The sequence below is a fragment of the Trichoplusia ni genome, chromosome 7 (assembly GCF_003590095.1).
Source record: "Trichoplusia ni isolate ovarian cell line Hi5 chromosome 7, tn1, whole genome shotgun sequence".
Classification (NCBI taxonomy): Eukaryota; Metazoa; Arthropoda; class Insecta; order Lepidoptera; family Noctuidae; genus Trichoplusia; species Trichoplusia ni.
In genome coordinates, this window is record NC_039484.1 from 13,598,707 (window position 1) to 13,614,403 (window position 15,697).

At 33.6% G+C, this 15,697-nt stretch overlaps 1 protein-coding gene across 8 annotated transcripts in view; it reads right to left on the reverse strand.

Moving 5' to 3' along the window:
- LOC113495638 (activated Cdc42 kinase-like) overlaps nt 1-15,697 on the reverse strand; it is a 44,976-nt gene that overhangs the window by 6,444 nt on the left and 22,835 nt on the right. For 2 of the 8 annotated variants that reach the window (XM_026874471.1, XM_026874467.1), the window contains 13 exons: nt 15,598-15,657; nt 15,198-15,281; nt 10,306-10,337; nt 9,952-9,987; nt 8,750-8,782; nt 7,560-7,577; nt 6,790-6,819; nt 5,974-6,024; nt 4,856-4,927; nt 4,315-4,356; nt 3,742-3,771; nt 3,062-3,187; nt 2,649-2,782 (listed from right to left, as the gene is read on the reverse strand). In XM_026874471.1, the coding sequence (XP_026730272.1) occupies nt 2,649-2,782; nt 3,062-3,187; nt 3,742-3,771; nt 4,315-4,356; nt 4,856-4,927; nt 5,974-6,024; nt 6,790-6,819; nt 7,560-7,577; nt 8,750-8,782; nt 9,952-9,987; nt 10,306-10,337; nt 15,198-15,281; nt 15,598-15,657 (748 nt within the window). The remainder of the gene's footprint in view (nt 1-2,648; nt 2,783-3,061; nt 3,188-3,741; nt 3,772-4,314; nt 4,357-4,855; nt 4,928-5,973; nt 6,025-6,789; nt 6,820-7,559; nt 7,578-8,749; nt 8,783-9,951; nt 9,988-10,305; nt 10,338-15,197; nt 15,282-15,597; nt 15,658-15,697) is intronic. The other 6 variants (XM_026874468.1, XM_026874469.1, XM_026874470.1 and 3 more) reach the window with 6 other exon arrangements.

A 15,697-nucleotide genomic window follows, 5' to 3' on the forward strand; every position in this document is an offset into this window, starting at 1 on the left:
AACTAGGGATACTACGAGTCTAAAAATTCATTATGTATGTTTTTTACATGTTTTCAATTTTGTTACATAAAATATACCGAATGTAGCTAGTAGATAGAGAAAATATACATCAGAAAAGTGAATATTATAATTGGTAGCCAAGAGGCGTGCCCAGCATTAATGCGACATGACAAGAAACAGTAAAAAGGGGGCACACGTGAACTTTTCATCTAATCACCGTTCTAGGTACAACTTAGGACAGACCATTACTTCAATTAGAACAATCATATCTATTAGCAGAGCGGCTATAAAGAAACATTGTCTCCAGAAATGTGCGTCTGGACTCAAATTTGGTTAAATTTTGGAGCATCGTTAATGTGCTTTGAGAAATTTGTATTTTACCTCTAGGATATCTATATATTTTTTATTTTGATAAAATTTGAATGGAGTGAAATTTAAAACCTGGCTATTAGAATAGAATAGAATAGAACTACGTACCGCCTAACAGTTGATAATTACAATGCAGACAATTATATTTTTTTTCACAACTTCTCCATATTTTACTATAGTTTGGACCTCTCCTGGACTTCCACGAATATTTCAAGACTAAAATAAGCCGTTCTCGAGTTTTAGCGAGACTAACGAACAGAATTCATTTTAATATATAAAGATAAATGCAGGTACATACAAAATAACGCAATTAAGAACCGTGTACATTCTGTCTTGTTGGCATGCAAAAACCATAAATTACACATCTTAATTATACAGGTGATTAAAATTTATCATTTAGGTAATCCTGAATGGAATAATAATATTTGTCAACAAGTAATCCAGTAAAACATTTTTTTAAATTTCATCAATGGCTAGGTTTTCATATGATCAGGAATTTTAATTAAATATAACAGGAGCCATGCAGATCACACTTTTTTTGGCTTGTTTTAAATTTGCCAATACATACCTAATAAGTTTTCATATTGCGCAGTGTGGCCGGATAATTCAAAGCCACCAACATCATGTTGGAACTTCTGCTTAAGATTATGTGCAAAATTGAAAAATATCCATATTGAAGTCTCCACATAAAATTACTTTTTGTAAGGGTTTTTACAAAGATTTTTTAAAACAAAGTCTAAATTTTCAAATACTGACTTACATTACATAATTTAGGAGACCTAAATGCACATAATTATATTTTTTTTCTGGGAGGTTCTACAGTATAGCATTCTATAATACCTGATATCGAACATTTCATGACGTCAGGTCGTTCTTTATACTCATGTTCAGCTCTTACTAGGATTCAGGCACCGCCACGGTTTTTTCTCTCTAGCAACGCATGCCGCCAGCTTACAATTAGGAATATATCATAACTTTTCTTGGCCTGACATAATAAAATGCTCGATATACATATTACATCAACTACTTTCTTGAAAACATTGAAAAATCATACAATAGATCTTAGTTAAAGTAAAATGCAGTTGCATAACCATAATTTTGAAGATAAGGACTAGTAAGTTGTTAAAAGTCTCAATTCACCAATTAAACATAGTTGTGAAATTACTTCACACTTTTTTTTACTTTAGCACTAACAATACATAATTTATTCTTCTTTGGCTTCTATTCTCTCTCTTCTATTTGTCAGAGGTCTGGCTGGAGTCCAGGTTTTCAATGGAGGGGAAGGTATTACAATTCTTCTGCTTGTTTTCTTGTGAGAGCTAATACATGGAGTTGATGAGGCAGGTGTCTTCTTGACTTTGCCAGGGGTACATACTTCACTAGTCAAAGATTTGGTAGCTTTCTTTAAAACATCATATTTAAATGTCAGTTCAACGACGGTATTTTTTGCCCCAGTATTTTCCATATTTAATTTTTAAGTTTCATATCCCGGTTTTAGTTGTAGATTGAGCCGTTGAATTTGGCTTCAACTAGTCAGTTGATGTACCTGCACATCAGTTTCATCGTTTGATATATTTGGTAAGCTACAGGTACTGCAATCTATTAGAACGTTAGGACTAGTTTCTACCGAATAGGTCTGGGTCAGCGAGCGACGTTTTGTATTGGATTTTCTGAACGTAATGTTCTCGAAGAAATTAATTATTGAGTTTTAACAATATTATCCTTAAAAATTCACAAAAACACAACCCGTACGCGAAGATCGAACTCAGACCACACAAGATACTCCGAGTAAGGTTGGTTCGTCCAGCGCGACAGAATCAATTGAAAACAATTGGAATTTTTTGCTTCTACTCACTTTAAAAAAATCAGTTTTTAAGCTTTATAATGTTTTGTTTTACTGTTTATAGAACTCACAATGATATTAACCAAGTGCAAAAATACGTAGTTATTATCACTCACAGAGTTAAAATAGTCACAAAATTTTAATCACTCACTAAAGTTGTGTTTATTTTGTACACGTTGGATAAATTAATTAGATAACACTTTCACACATGAATTGTACTACTTTCTTTAGTTTTGCAAAAAAAAAAGATTTCAGTAGATGCAGTAGTACTTCTATATCTAGTCAGCCCTATTATAGTTTAGTGAAAAGATACTGTAAATCAGTTTGTGAATCATCATCATCGGCCTAGCCTTTTCCCAACTATGTTGGGGTCGGCTTCCAGTCTAAGTTTGTGAATACGGATGTTATTAATTTTAAGTGTTATTTAGTACCGTACCTGTTGATTCCTTATCCTTGTCGGCGTCGTTCATAATGCCGTGGTGCAGTGGAAATGGGAATTTGAAGACGAACTTGTTGCGGTCGTTTGGGGACTGTGGAGCCTTCCTTTCAGTTCCGAGGTCGGTCATCGAGCTGAAATTGTTAAAAATGTAATATTTATTTACTTAATAATCCCGCATTAAGACGTTTTTAATATGTTTTAATATTAATTTAAAAAAAAAAAATTGTTTTTTAATAGATGATATATGTATTTATCTACTGTTATTCTATTCAATCGATTTCACCTTGTCTTTTTATAGTAATTGACAGTATTTTGGAATTTCGAAATAACGCTTTTCTACCCTATGGTATTTCCAACAACACGTGTGCAAAGTTTCAAGACGATTGATTAAGTATTTTTCAAATTCTTACCGTGACGTGATTTCATTGGCAAGGGCAACGGCCGTATTCAGAGTCCTCTCATCATGAGCCGACATTGGCTTCACAGTGGACGAAGCTAATATTTTCTTACGCTCGCTTCTAGACATCGTATGCGGCCTGTAAATTTTAGTTTATAGAATGAAAAACCAATGAATTTATGAATGTGTAGGCAAGGGTGTGACGGAAATGCATAAAACAATAAACTTATTTTTTTTTGTAATATTTTTGGTCCTTATAATTATTTCGTTTCGAGTATGCGTCTTAGAGATTATACTTCTAGGCTTTTCAAAAAATATTTATTATATCATTTATGTTGCCAATTGATATACAAGTATACAATTCTGTCACACCTTATTAAAGCTTAAATATAGTAAATGTAAATTTGTGACATTGTAATAAAAAAAAACTCGCTGAAAGTTGTTCATAAGTATAATATTAGGTGATAAGCGTGATGCAATTTGTTTTACACAGTTTAATATACATTTTTGAACTTTCTTGATCAAATAAAACAAACAAATATATATTAATGTAGAACTACCCACGTAGCATATAAATATATCACTAATAAAAATATTACAAATATAAATAATTATATTAAACAGTACAGAAAAGACAGAAATATGTTAATAGATATAGATAGTAAGTAAAAATAGAATGTTAGTAATACGTACGCATTTCCCGCAGGCGAAGGGCGGCGGTAACTTTGGGTAGCAAGAAAAGATAAAGTTATAGAAAAAGACCAATCATTATGACAACACACAAACAGGTAGGTATGTTCAAAATGCCGTAAAAAAATATAAACGACAAAAAATCTCGTAATTCATTAGCAATGTCGAAGCTATGTCTTCTTAAGCAACTAATCATTGTAAGAGGGAAAACAAAACAAAAATTATAACACTAACTTCTATGCAGAACAAAACAAGGAAGCCTGGTATTCGAACTATTGCCTGTGCTCATAGAAATAACTGATTTTCTCTAAGATTATTAAATGTTAGTTCCAAAATAACTAAGTACTTAACGTTTTTTTATGGTATATCGTTGGCCGTATCGTTTCTGATCATGACCTAATTTAGTTTATTTCTATGCGCCAAGCCTAGACTAAACATATTCATGTTCCATAAAAAAATACACAAATACAAAAACACTGTAAAAAAACAGTACAAAAAATTTCTTCTCAACAAATAGACGAATTGTTTTAATAATAATTGGAGACAGAAACGTTTTAAGAAGTAAAGATTACATACTATTTGTTGTGTATTTCGACTTGTTGCGATGGTACTTGCTCCCTTGCAGCATTAGGATAAATATTAGTTAGAATTGTTATCGTTTAACTAAACGATGATTTTTGTCAGCGATAACGCGTAGTTTATTGGCTTTTTTATGTGAATCTATATGAAATTATCTGGAGCTTAAAAGATACTGTGACTCCTGAGTTATTATTCGATATTACTTGTCAGGGTAGTCAGATAGGAGATGTCGGCTCTAGCGTTCTCAAAACATACATGCACAAGTGGTGATATATCCTACTTGCAGAAATGAAGCATAAGCGTAAGAGATTTCATTTCATTTCAATGATTATTGAAATATAATTAAATGCGTTAAGGTTCCAGCTGGTAGCTGACACACGTTTGGATTTTTGCGGTTGTAGTGCGAACACTTGATGGTTTTTACATGACTACCTGAACCAGAAGTGTTATGGCTTTATCCAACTTTTATACGCATTTTGTTTTCCTAGATTTGAATTGAACAACTAGTATAATGAAAAGGTATACAGTTTTTACACACCCAACACTCTTAACGTCGTAGGGTCTCTCGATGGCGTCGCTTTGGCCCGACCTGCTAGGTTGGCCAGGCGGTCTGTTTAGGAATAAACCTCCATTTAGTTTTGGTACATATCTCAGTCTCTACTACATACTGCACTTATATAACGACTGTTTTCTAACATGCAAGCCTAGTTTAACTAATACAAGCCAACACTAGTCCCTTTTCCGGGGTAAATATATACCTTATCTTTGTCATAATACTATTATACACACATACATAATATATTTATAGAGTTCCTTGTCAGTGCTTCTCCATAACAATGACACTTTGGAACCGTGCAACTAGAGTCATTATTGTAACGTTTTAAAGAGCCTGGAAAACGGATTATTTGAAATATAAACTTTTGATTTTGTTTTTGGATACACGCCTTAAGTTTAAGAAGCGGATAAATTTTGTATAAAATGTGTGTCCAAATGTTGCTTAATTTATTTTCAATACTTAGTTACTTATAAAAGTCATTCTCATATAAATTATATTTGACAAAATAAACCCTTTTGTTAATATAAAAAGGGTCTAATATCGTGTTCTCAGTCTCAATTTATACAAAAATCAAGCCAGTTTGTAACATTTACGAGCTATGCCTCCAAACTTAATCTCATGCGCAAGGTCTTAATTCATAATTAGCTGTTACTATTCTGTATACGTATGTATTTCTACCAAACGACAACACGAGCCAAAACGATTAAAATTCGAAACTAATAAACACCACACTCAATTTATATTTTTATGAAAAAAAAATAAACCAATTGGACCGTAGGTATAAATTAAAGATAGGCGAAAATCACTACACAGACACACTTAAAATACCGCAAAAATTACAGGGTATACAGGGACATATTCTACAGAATCAAGTTTATGTTTATGAGTAACTATTTTATTTATATTTCAAAGAAACCCGATAAATTTTAATTTCGTTTTCTTTTAGGCATACAACGTATAGCGGTAGGAATTTTGTTTTGATCTTGTATTTTCGTCCCCTGCATCCCTGTTAACGAAGCACTAAACATTATGTCAAAATATATAAAGTTCAAACATATCATATTAGGTATACGGCGAATTGAATATCAAAAGTTACATACGCTGGCTCAACCACGAAAAAATCCCCGGATACCATTATCTTATGCGAAGGGCTATAAACAAAAAATAATGAGAAAACTGTTTGAAATAGTGTAGACAGCTGTAAATGTTATACAGTATATGATCTCGTTTAAATCTAGTAGGCAATAGCATACTCAGAGGTTTATAATGTTGTGCTAAGAGGCAGTCTGGTATGTACATTCCTAAGTGACGTCTATATACAAAATTATAAGTGCGACCGTATAACAATATCTAGTCTGATCTTGTATTTGATTATAAGGATAATGGTGGTAAAAGGTATTTTTGCACCGGCTGATGACTTATTAGTACGTTGCGTTGCGCCGAAGCAGTATGTGCTTCGCTCTCATGAATGATTTTTTTTAGTATTAGTATAGGACAGGCGAGTAGTGTGGTACGCTGCACTATAGACTGATTGAAAATCAAACTAGGTGCGTTCAGGGGTGGATTTGAACATTTATTTTGAAGTTGTTGTTTGTAGCGTTTTTGTGAACCCGCGCGAATATGTGTAAAAACTTAAAAATGAATCCAAATTATATACATCAAAGCAAAAATTTAAGTTCTGATCATTTCTTTTTGGTTCATTTTAGTTTTAGGCTTTAAGGGAGAAAGGGGGCGTTTTTTGCAGACCTACGGAAGCCAAGATATAAAATCCGCCTCTGGGTGCGTCTGTCACCCTACTAGTTTGCTTCGTAGTGCTTCGCCGTAACATAGAGGTAGAATACAATATGACAATGAGTTGAAACGACAAAACAACGTAACGCAGTGCACTAATAAGGGATGGCGCGTAGTTTACTTACTATTCTCTGAGCAGTTCCACAATCCGTGCGCTTGTAAAGAATAAAACCATAAAGTTAGGTTGCGATTTTTAAAATATTCAGACGACTCTAAGTTACTTTTTTAGACGGATTTTAGTTCTCCGAATGGTTCCCTCTATATCGAGACCCTGTATTTGTACGTCAAGCCTTTAAATATCCGTTAGCAGACTTTTAATAGTGAAGTTCTTCCAAATTCTCTGATTAAAAACTCTATAGAAAACGGGTCTTGTTTCTTTTTTTATGTACATGGAGACGAATGATTTGATTTGTTTCATTAAGTTAATGGTAAAACACTTGATAGTTACTTAATACCAATTATTCATTTAGCTGGCTCCGATACAATCGGAGGACGGAAAAAGAGTGACGAGTTGCTCACGCGCAACTTGGAAGAGGTCTTATTACCGTCTGAATATCGTTGAACGCAATTTATGCAAAATCAATTGACCGCTGAGTTGTAGAAACTCACTTTTTGTTCATTAAAGGATAGGCACCTCATTAGTAAGTAAAAGTAGATTTTAATACAATTGTACATAAAATAAAAGTTGTACTTTAAAATATGAAGCTGGCTGTTTTAAAATAAATTTAGGCGTAAAAGTGGAAAGTTAAGGGAAAAGACTTGGACAGAAATCATTGAATCGACGTAAAGGGAACAATGCAAACTACCCAAAAATAATGATTAACATTGTCTTTATGCTTAATTATTTTATTTTATTCTACAAGTCCCTGCGATTCATTTGATACTAAATACTTACATAAGACGGCAATTATTCCTTGTAAGCATGAATAATAATAAAAGGTTAGTTTATTGAGCAAAAACGTTTGAAAAAAAATCTGCCGCTATTGATCGACCAACTAAGAGGCTAAACAACAAACTAATTAATGAATTAATATCACAACACACATGTTAACTCGGAAATGGATCATAATCGGGACGACTCAGCCGTTTAATATTTTTGTATAAAACATAATACAATTAGAATCGTGAAGACGGTTCGTTTCAGGACCCACTTGAATCAAATATGGCGCTCTACCATTTTTCGCGAGCTTACGGCTAGTTGTAATAACGCTTAGCAATTCCGACCACCCTTGCCCTAATCGCAAGGTTTCCTAAACTGCGAATGTATTTTTTAATTTTTATTTATGAGTATTATTTATTAGTCTGTAAATGGGTTTTAGAAATAAATACCCAGCATCCTCGTTACGGAAGACCCACAAAATGTGATTCCGACGCCTTAAGTCTGATGCGCATACGCTTTTGCGTCATAACATGCGCCTGAGCAGTCGGTGTCTTGCGACTCTTGCTCAGCGTCGGAAATATGTCAAGACATCATTTTTGTTTTTCTTTTGTCTTCGATCAGTGAGTAAGTTCCAGTATTGATGCGGTGCCAATTAAACCAAGCACGTGAAGTTGCATAGCTGTCGCAGATTCAACCTGTCGGAGTTACTGGTCGCTCCGTTTGTGTGCTAACGTTAGGTGGACGTTGCATAGCGACGACTTGGAGAAAATCTCTTTCGGATTTCATATGTGTGCTTCCACCTAAAACATTGCCTATCCTCTTCATGTTATTAGAAAAGAATTACATTAAATTTGGGTTCACTGTTACTTGGTTACTTATTTCTTTTTATCTTTAATAAACTGCATATCTCAATTAAAGATATTTTAACTTAGTCTAAAATGTTGAATCTCTCTAAGAGTCTATAATTTTATCTTTATTTCTGTAAAAATGTGACATGACAATGTGTGTTGTTTGCGGCGTATATTAAGTTTAAGAACGCGTTGACTGTGGCCCTAAAAGTTATGAAAAAAAATAGAAAAAGTATTATATTGATCTAAATAAAAAGATCTCGTAACAACCTTAACATTTGTGTTTGATTTTAATTAGTTAAGCTTATAACACTTTAATATTATATATCGGGTCATTTATTACAACTGATTACTTACCCTCCTTCGTGGATGCAGCTTCCAGGATCATTGCTTGTAAAAACGAATAATTTTATGTTTAACCAGTTCTAATACGTTCAAATTATAATTCATAAAGCTTTATTGCATGCAGTTTGAGTCGTCATTACTAGGTTACTAGGTACTATGCACTAAGCAAATTGAACACGGGTGGAATATGCTTCAGAAGACGTAAGTTTTCGTGAATAAGTCTCATTGCTTTTTTAAGCAATGTTTTCTAACTAGATATTCAATGAGTATTTATTTTAAAGATTTGATATTATCTTCTACTATTAAATAACAGTAGCGGTGTTAGTAGTTAAGCTCCCCTAAAACGGCTTGATCGATTCTTAGGAAATCGTGTGTCTAATGATGTAATTTACAAATACGCGACGGACTTTACTGTTTTAAGTACAATCAATCGCTTACACATAGATACAATAAATATTTTTTGTCATTTCTTCGATATGTCGTTGTGAATATCTGTCTCAAACACAATATTCAAAACTAAAAGATCGTTCCAGTATTATATATGAATGGTAAAAGATTTTATAGGGGGAGCTCGTGGCTAAGCTATAACCGCATAAGTGAATCGATCACAGGATAAGCTATGCTTGACGCGGTTGGTCCGTAGATGGGTGACTATCTTTTTCATAACGAGATCCTCCGTGTTTCGGAAGGCACGTTAAATTGTGGGTCCCGGCTGTTATTCCTAAATCTCTGACAGTCGTTACAGGTAGTCAGAAGCTTGAAAAGTCCACAACCAGACAACCAGACAACCAGTCTGACCCAGAGGTATCCAGTTGCCCAGGTAACTGGGTTGAGGAGGTCAGATAGGCAATCGCTCCTTGTAAAACACTGGTACTTAGCCGAAACCGGTTGGACTGGTAGCCGACTCCAACATAGTTGGGAAAAGGCTAGGCCAATGATGGTAAAAGATTTATAGCGATAAGCTTAACAACTTATATTCATTCAAACTACACATTTATGAAAATAATCTAAAAATATCATAAAATAAAACACGATGTTTAAATCTATTGCTCTCAACATGTCATGGCACCAAAACAAAAAATGAAAAATATTGTTGAACCATTCGAACGAAAAAAAACTACAAGGAAATTAAAAGCCTATATGTAATTAGATAATTCTCGTAGGTACTCTCAAAGTCAATGTTCAAACTCGATATGACCTTAAAATATACATACGGATCCAGATTGCATCGGATAATGCAAGTAGCATAGCTATGAAATAGAAATATTCGTGGTTAGACAAGAGCCCCTTAAATTAAGAAACAAGATTTTATAAATGTTAGTACTGAGTATACTGTAATATATAGATATTTCTACATTAATTTGAAAGCTCTTTTTAATAGTGATTATAAATCTGAATAGTGAGTAGATCTTGTGGTTGAAGAGTATTACTTCATTTAGCAGAGCATAGTGCTAGGTGCACATGCTAGTTAGTTGATGAATTCTTGACTAAAACCTTTATTTGATATAACACATTCTTTAATTTTATACTTTTATAATATATTATATTATAATAATTGATCTATTTACCTGAAAGGGTGCTCGGGTAGCTTGGAAGAACCCTGAAAATGAGAAGACAGTATTAACGCATTTATTACTTACATGGCAAGGATAATACGTGCCACAGTAAAGTCAACGCGATTGTGAATTTTAATAAAAATAGCGTTCTTTTTTACAGATATGTATAATACAATGTACAATTGTTTATTATATAACATTTCTTAATATGCTTTAAATGATTTTTTAAAGCATGTAATATTTTGTGTATGCGTGTAATGGATGAAATAATATTTTCGTCGAGTTAGAAAAAACAATCATCAAGCTTTTAGCGATAAGACCGCTCATTGTGGCACCCTGTAACTATTTACTTGTATCCAATCCTGTGCTTATGAAGTGTGCAATGAAGAATATTCTATTCTATTCTATTCATCATTCTAGCCCTTACGTCAGAGGTGAGTTAAATATTTTTAGAACGGTCAGACAAAATCCTGACTGACCGATTGGTCTAGTGGTTAGAGACCTTGACTGCTATATTGGAGGTCGTGGGTTCGATTCCCTCCCAGGATATATGTTCTTGTGATGAGCACAATCATGAGATCTGAGTCTGAGTGTAATTTCTTTTTGTTATGCTTGTAAAATAAAAAGTAGGTTTCTTAGGTGTCTAGGTCTCAAAGTAAAAGTTTTGCTTCGTTTGAGACTGAAAAGCGTCGAGTGATAATTGAGGAATATGTTAATAACGTAGATTAAATATAATATAGTGATCTGGTAAGTTTATCAAGACTTTGAGTTTCCATCCCTATGTCAGTCGAATTTTCTGAGCCAGTGTGTAACAATTATCCCTTAAAATATTCGATTTTATCATTGTAAATTCATTAAAATTATCATTTATCATTGTGCCTTTAATTAAATCTTTCAAATTATACAGCCATGTAAGAAAATTTACAACTTTACCTAAGTGTGTTTTTAGATGCGCATAGCAAAAGAGAACCTGCATTTATTACATATAATCAGATTTATTGCGTTGATTAAACTTAGCCGTACATACACTTGCCGTTTTATCTAAATCTAAAGCATAACCTCTTAATTAACGTTAATGTACAATGGTTTTATATACGGATCGACATCTACACTTAATACATGTACAAGAGGTCCATTTAAAGTGCAATAACACATCCAGCAAAATATAAAGTCATAAGTAATCGATACTAATTAGTTACGACTTGTCATTTTGTTCAGACGGTTGTTTTTTTTTAATTTTGAACTAATATACGGCAATGTACTTTAAGTGGACCTTAAACTGTTATTTTTACTATGCTAAATAGTTTAGTAACCTATTTTATACAGCTACTTAATGCTAGACTATGCCTAATACAGTTGCCGTAGAAGGCATACGGGGAGCGCCGAGGGCTCGCACTGTGCCCTCACGCTGCTATCAGCCTACGAACCGACTCGAACGTTTAAAATGTTCGGGTCTAATTTAAAAGGTTTTCATGCGTCTTGTCCTGGATGACAAATTTTAGAGACGGCAAACCTTTGCTAAAACTACAATTACCCTAAACTTAATTAATATACTTCTAGAACTAATTATAATTTTTTGGGGTAGGATGTATAATTATAATAGTCGTAAAGCCCGTAGTATATCGCTTTAGAACCACGAGAGTTCGACGCATAATAAAATGAATAGTGCTTTCTCTTTTTCACTCGCATAAAGGTGACCTAAACTAAATTAGCGTAGCCTGTGTTAGGTAAGGCAGGCGGTCTCAGTTACTACAGACATACAGTCAGTAACAGAAATCTGTTAACACAATCTAAATTCAAAAACAACTTTAATCAGACACAAATTTACTGAGATGCTATTACGATATTATACAGTTTCTGATGCTGGCTGTACAGGCTGCATTCAAAGCGATTTTTTTGAAGAAAACATGAAATGTAGACCGTCTGCAGAGCATAAGTGAGGGAGAAACAGTGAGAATACTAATATGTCATAATTAAAGTGCATGTTGCAAAACTGAGTAACAAAGGAATACGTTTTAGTACAGTTCACTATTGGAGTGCCGAGTCTTATTAGTAGACTATGCATCAAAATCTACATCAAATACATAAACAAAAACTATGAGCACTAAATCCCATACATCTCACCATTTTTTCCCCATATGTATCACCTGGCAACCAAAGAGAATTATTCAAGATTATGCCAATTGGGTTATTTAATTAGGAATTAGAATCTTCGCTTGAGTCCTGTAAAGATAATTTTGAAGAAGTTAATCCAGGCGACATATTCCATTATACAGGTTGTTCCAAAAAGTACGGACGGGCTGATGCCCACTGACAGGAAACACTTAACGATACATGTATTTTAAGTTTACATATTAAACTATAGTAAAACTATCCTTTTCTAGATTATTTCATAAAGATTATTTTATTCATAGAGACATATAAAAAACATTTAAAAAAGTGCAAATTACAGGATTTAATCAATTTCTACTAACCCTGTAACAAGAGTGAGTGAGCTTTAAACCATTGTGGTTAAATTTTACAGTAGGAAATACGAACGCCCCTGATTGACATACCATTTCAAATATAATAAAATCCGCGTGAGACGCAGCAAATCACAGTAATAATGGAATAAATAAATAATTTCATTTGGCAATAACAATGAAACAAATGTACAAAGAGCTCTGCAAAATAATTAATTTGGGAATTTTATCTGTTACTTTTAAGAGTGTACCACCTCGTCAATACTTTTTTAGACAACCTGTATGTTAGGTGATTTTTTTGTACGATTTTTTTATGTTGAAAGTAAAATAAAAGTGAATGAAATAAGGTTTTCGACCTGCATGGGTCAGCCATGAATGTAATTAATGCGGTGTGATCTTGAATTATAAGACCGCACAATTATAGTCTGAAAAACTCTGCTGTGGATATATCTGACAGTCTGTTACGCTGATCATCCGATGATTAACTTTTGTTCTCAAGAGATTTATCGGCATAACTAGTACTTAGTTTGAACGTTCCTATTGCAATGGCTGGACGTTCCTTATTTATAGCTTTATTATTATTTTTGAATTGTTAAAATGTTTAAGAACCTTGTCTTATCAAATTTGTGCTTTTGGCTTTGATAAACTCATAATATAATCGAAAGATTAAATCAATAATTTTTAAAGAAATAACAATATGGAGTCGTTCGTCAAATAAAAAGTAACATCGGATTAATGATGAAATTTTGATGAGCTATGAAACTTAAGAACTAGCTTATAAACTATAAAAGAACGAAGAGTAAAATTAATTTTAAAACCACATAAAAGCTGAATCATAAGTATTTTGCCACATGTAACACACAGACGTACACACAAGACGGACGAACACTACGATAAAGCCTTACTTACAATTAAATGGTGTTAGAAACATTGCGGTGTACCATGCGGCGAGTCCGCGCCGTGAGTAGATATCCTCACGTTATATTACAAAAATGTGCTTGGAAACGTGACCGTTTTGAACAAATAACCATAAACCCAGTTTAACCTATGATACTTCATATAACATCCCACTCAATGTTGAAGGCAGCAGGACGTTACAAAACGCTAAATACTAATATCTTAATACTATCAGTCCTTATAATGATAATTAAAAGTCTACAACAACTACGCAGGCATACAAAACTTTATTTTCATATAGCAACATGTTGCATAAAACTAAAGTTTCTTAAGTATAAGGTCATGGGGTTAAATTATGACTAGCAATTTTGCCGTCTTGCCTAGTTCGAACCTACCTGCCAGGGGAAACACCATCCGTTCCACCAACACCGTTGATATCGTAAAAAATCGCCATTTAGAACCTTTTCTGATATCACAAAGATTTTACCAAATAAAATTCATTAACAGGCACTTATAAAAATACCTGAGTTCGAAAGGAAGAAATTTCTCAATCATAAGAAGATTCAACATAATTTTGTGTTGTGGGAAAATGTCCACGCCTCTTATGTCAGGAAACTTGTCAAAGAAAAAAATGGATTCCGTTTTGGTTCGGACTGGACAAGGAAGGTAAAGGACTAGGTGTCGTGGTACAAGATAGGACAGGCCTAATACCATTAGCAAATACACGTTTCATATTTAAACCCCTTATCAAATAATGTATTTAAATTCAAGCAATGAGTACATTAGAAGACATGATGCTTTACTATGTCATTTGTTATGCCTATTAACATGAAAGCATCGCAGCGGGACTACTGGCTAGGCATTTCAATAACTTATATTTTTCCTTTATGAGGATAAGCTGCTAATGTCAACAAAAGCAGAATCGAAACCGTGAGCATAAAATAGAACTACTCGTTAATCTAGAAGGGCTTGTCTGCAAAAGATCGAAAGTTGCGCGCGCAACTTCAGTTCGTCAAACCGGGAGGAACGACGTCATACCCCGCCCGCGCCCCCCGCCTCTCCGCTGAGCGTGGTACACGAATATTTTCAATTGCCTTTCTAGCGTAACATAGTTCAATGTTGAACTTATATCAGTTGACCATACTTTGGACATCTGAGTTATGGAATAGCAAGGCATAGCATTTACGAATAAAATGTAATTAGCGTTTTGAAAGGTTAGTGATTGAATCTGGATTAGAAACAAAACTATTTACAGTTAGCTTCCACTTAATTTTGACAAAGCATTCACTTTATTCCAAGCTCATGTCTTCATTTAATTAGGAATTTGAACCGGGCTGTTATGCAAAAAATGGAAGTAAATTTGACTTGAAAGTGCAAAAAGTATGATTAGATACACTAATATTTTAACGTTACAGTTTACCTTCAAGTGACTTTCGCGCGGTGGCTTGAGACCTAGATATGAGAGGTTAAGGTATAAAAGGAAGTAGTTAAGACGATACCAATTGAAGAGTGTCATTATTCAACTTAAAAAAACATAGTACTTACCGACTCGTCGTTATTCCTCTGATCGAGAGTCCTGAACATCTCTTCCATCTCTTCTAGCAGGCTCTCGCTGAAGTCAGTACTCTTCTGGATGCAACAAAAACAGCGAGACAAACAAATGAGATCAATATAGAACAAAGAGAACTTATTTGTTAGAAAAAGGATTGATAAAATAAAGGCTCTATAAATTAACATACACACGAACTTTAGAATTATACATGTAAAGCTATATGTGTGTATTGTAAGCTGTAATATTAATGTATTGAAATTTAAAAATGAAAATGAATTAATATAATGAAATTTTAAAATAAAATCTAATTTAATTATGTGATGGAACAATGGAATGTGTAAACTGTTGTTATTTGTTAAGCTTTATCGAAAATTTAAAAGAAGTTACACTCACTCGAATATCTGGATTACGCTTTGAGGGGGATCGGTAGTTAGTGGAGTTATTTATCGGCTCCTGTAAAAGAAAAGTAAAGTTACTAGTCTGTTGCACTGAA